The sequence below is a fragment of the Octopus bimaculoides genome, chromosome 1, assembly GCF_001194135.2.
Source record: "Octopus bimaculoides isolate UCB-OBI-ISO-001 chromosome 1, ASM119413v2, whole genome shotgun sequence".
NCBI lineage: Eukaryota > Metazoa > Mollusca > Cephalopoda > Octopoda > Octopodidae > Octopus > Octopus bimaculoides.
In genome coordinates, this window is record NC_068981.1 from 53,176,934 (window position 1) to 53,180,303 (window position 3,370).

Consider the following 3,370-nt stretch of genomic DNA (forward strand, 5'->3'; position numbering starts at 1 on the left):
ATGCACTATACTGTCATTTGTTTTCTTCTTTTGTTAGATGATTTGGTTATTAAAGAATCTGGTTGCTATCTGTCTGCCAAGCAAGTATGGGGAGCCCTGCGTGGCCTGGAGACACTTAGCCAATTAATTGTAAAAAGTCCAGATGGTGATGTAAGCTACAGATTTTTTTATACCTATATTCTTTATTTATAATGTTGTATGTTTGATTCCTTTTGAAAATTTTTGTATTTTTGTAAAAGTTGAGACCAGTGAGATTTGTGTAGTTGTTTTCAACAAATGCAAATCAACAACTGTAGCAGAAAAAATGGATGAAAGAGGATTCTAGAGGACAAACATTCTTCAGGACGTGAGGGAATTGGGCATCATGTTAACTGTGGAACCTGGGAGTGGGCAGACACAAATTGGGTGATGAGTAAATGAACTTGGTTCAGGACAAGCCAACTTAAGAAGCAGATGCCATTATGATAACAAAAGAAAAAGTAGTATGCTTGTGGGCTGATGTATGAGAATGTTGGTGAGTCTATGCCAATCAGTTGAGTGACCTACTGTTGGGGATGGATGATGAGATGAGGTCCTGAATTCTCATAGAGAGTCTTTAAAATAGGTTGTCAATTTAATAATAGAGCATCGAAAATGGATTACTTTATTCAAAGGGAAGTTTACAGATTACTGATAAGCTCGTTATAAAGAGTAGAAAGTTGAATATAACAGCTTCTTGTCCTTCAACAGAGAATTGGGATATAAGAATGTTTGTTGTGGGCTTGATTGTGAATTAATTGTTGCTGACACAACCCGCCAATCCATTCCTACCATTTTCCTTGAATTCCAGACTTTACTATATTGTTTTACTGCTCTGTTTTCTAATAACTTTACTCTTTGCTCTCTTAGAGTTAAGACTAAAGATGCAATTTGGTGCACCTCTGTTGATCACTAATAGGCTGAATAACATTGAAAAGTAAATAAATAAATTTCTTGAGTTCTTTTTGGTTTTTTCTTTCTTTTTTTCTCTTTCTCTCTGTCTAATGCTCTGAGTTTTACATTTTTGTGTGTGTGTGTTTCTAAATTATATGCAATATTATCTTTTAGTGAAAGGAGGTGGTTGTATTTCATCCAGTTTACTAGGTTGTTCTCTATTACTTTATTTTAGTGTTATCCTTGTTTGATTTTTATCTTTCTTGAGTTAATTTTTTATCGTACTATAAATACATTGTACATTTTTTTTTATCTACTTTCAAAGATGATTAAACGTTTCGTTGGGAGAAGATATGAATAGCAATGAGGTCCTTCTGAGTGTACAAGATAACTAAGCATGGTCTGAATGGAAGGAAAAGAATATCATGTTAGCAGTGATTAAATAGATTATTTGCACAACAGAATTCTGTTGTACACTTACTTTATTGCATGAGAGGTTTAATCATTGAGAGCATTGTTGTCATGCGAAGATAGAACTGACCTCAAAGAGGTATAGCAATCAAAATGAATCAATTTTTCTTGTTTCACTAAGAAAGGTGTTGTTATTTTGAACTGGTAGAGTAGAACTATAACCAAAAATCTTTTATTCTAGCATAGTGTATCAAGGACTATATTCTCTAGTGTGTTCTTATTTTTTTAGATGGTAGGATATAATTTTGCTAGCAGGTTAAGTGATTGACTCATTAAGAAATGTGTTTTGTTTTCAGGTTATTAAGATTTGCTGAAGCTTTATTTAGCTTTAATTTCACAATAGTTGCAGTAAGTTCTGAAGAAAATGAGTCTATAATTTTAATGTGAATGTATCATTTGCTTAAACATCTTAACATAAACTTGAGACATCATAACTTTGTTCAAAATCAATCTGACAAGCTCATAAAATTCAAGGAATATGTAATATCTTGTTTTCAGTTTAAATATTTTGCTTTAAAATGTTTTGTTTTTCTTTCTGTTTTCCAGTTGTATATTAAAGATGTTGTTATTGGTGACTATCCTCGCTTTACGCATCGAGGGGTCATGATTGACACTTCCCGGCATTACCTGTACAAGGATATTATTTTTGATGTGCTGGTAAGAAACATTTCTTTAAAATAATTTCTCTTAGCTAAAGTTTCTTTTTTTTCCTGATACCATGGGTAGAATAGTTTTGGAAAAAAATGAATTTTAAAATAATTAGTTTCAGTTAATTCATCTCACAGATACAAGATACTTCTACTTTCTAGTTAAATGATTAGAAATAGGAAATTAATATATAAGTATGCAAAAGAAGAAATATCTTATATAAATACGTAAATTTGAAACAACATACAAATGATGTTAAGCTGATAAAAATGAATTCAAAATAAAATAGTTTCAACTTATCACATTTCTCCAGCTCAGTTGTGACCAAATATAATGATGTGCTTTATTTCTGTCAATTTATCTATTTAGCCCTTAAATCCACTGATCCACCATTCTTTGATGTACTTGACCTAAGCTACTGTTTTTAGCTTGCCATGTTCCATAGTTTTCAAGATATCTGTTCATGGAGGCAATTGAAATCTAATGTGGAGTGTCTAGGTTGCATGTTGATAACAACTTATTGAGAAACTTCTTATTGAAAAGAAGTGAAGGAAACCTGTTTCTACCTAGAAACATGTACTATTTGAAGCAACAATGATACAGTCACTAATGTACAGAAAAGAAGAGTTCTGGGAATATATCAAGACCTTGCTGTTGGCCAGAGAGAGCCATTTCTGTTCAGAAACTTTTTGATTCAAGGGTTCAGAGAAAAGATAGATTGTTCCACATATTTTACACCACAACTTTATACAGAATGTTCTTAAACCAAAGTTAAAGTCCCTGTAATGTATCAGTTTGGCAAAAGAAACCAAAAAAATAAATGCTAGGCTTAAAAAATATAAGTAGTGGAGTCATTTTGTTCAACTAAACCCTTCGACATGTTGCCCCAACATGACTGCAGTCCAATGACTGAGACAGGTAGAAAATAAAAATATATGAATATTTAATCCCTAATGATTAGGGATTATATATGCATATATATATATGCATGCGAAGACCTGTCGAGGCAAATGAAATCAAAATTGAACCAAATTCGATGACTGGCACCCATGCCAACCTTCCTTCATTGGACACTAAACTCAGCTTGTGAAGATTTGTTGGGGCAAGTGAGATCGAAACTGAACCAAATTCGATGACTGACACCTGTGCCAGTGGAGTGCTAACAGCACCAACCGAGCGGGATCCCTGCCAGAGCAGCGGTCTCGCTCCCGTGCCGGTGGCACGTAAAAAGCACCATTTGAGCGCGATCGTTTCCAGCTTTGCCTTACTGGGACTTGTGCCGGTGGCATGTGACAAAACATTGGACTGACTCCTGTGCAGGTAGCATGTAAAAGACACC

The 3,370-nt window shown here is 33.9% G+C and overlaps 1 protein-coding gene across 9 annotated transcripts in view; it reads left to right on the plus strand.

The window, feature by feature from the left end:
* LOC106870398 (beta-hexosaminidase subunit beta) overlaps positions 1–3,370 on the plus strand; it is a 93,761-nt gene that overhangs the window by 67,393 nt on the left and 22,998 nt on the right. For all 9 annotated transcript variants that reach the window (XM_052966620.1, XM_052966623.1, XM_052966611.1 and 6 more), the window contains 2 exons: positions 38–150; positions 1,930–2,040. In XM_052966620.1, coding sequence (XP_052822580.1) covers positions 38–150; positions 1,930–2,040 — 224 coding nt within the window. The remainder of the gene's footprint in view (positions 1–37; positions 151–1,929; positions 2,041–3,370) is intronic.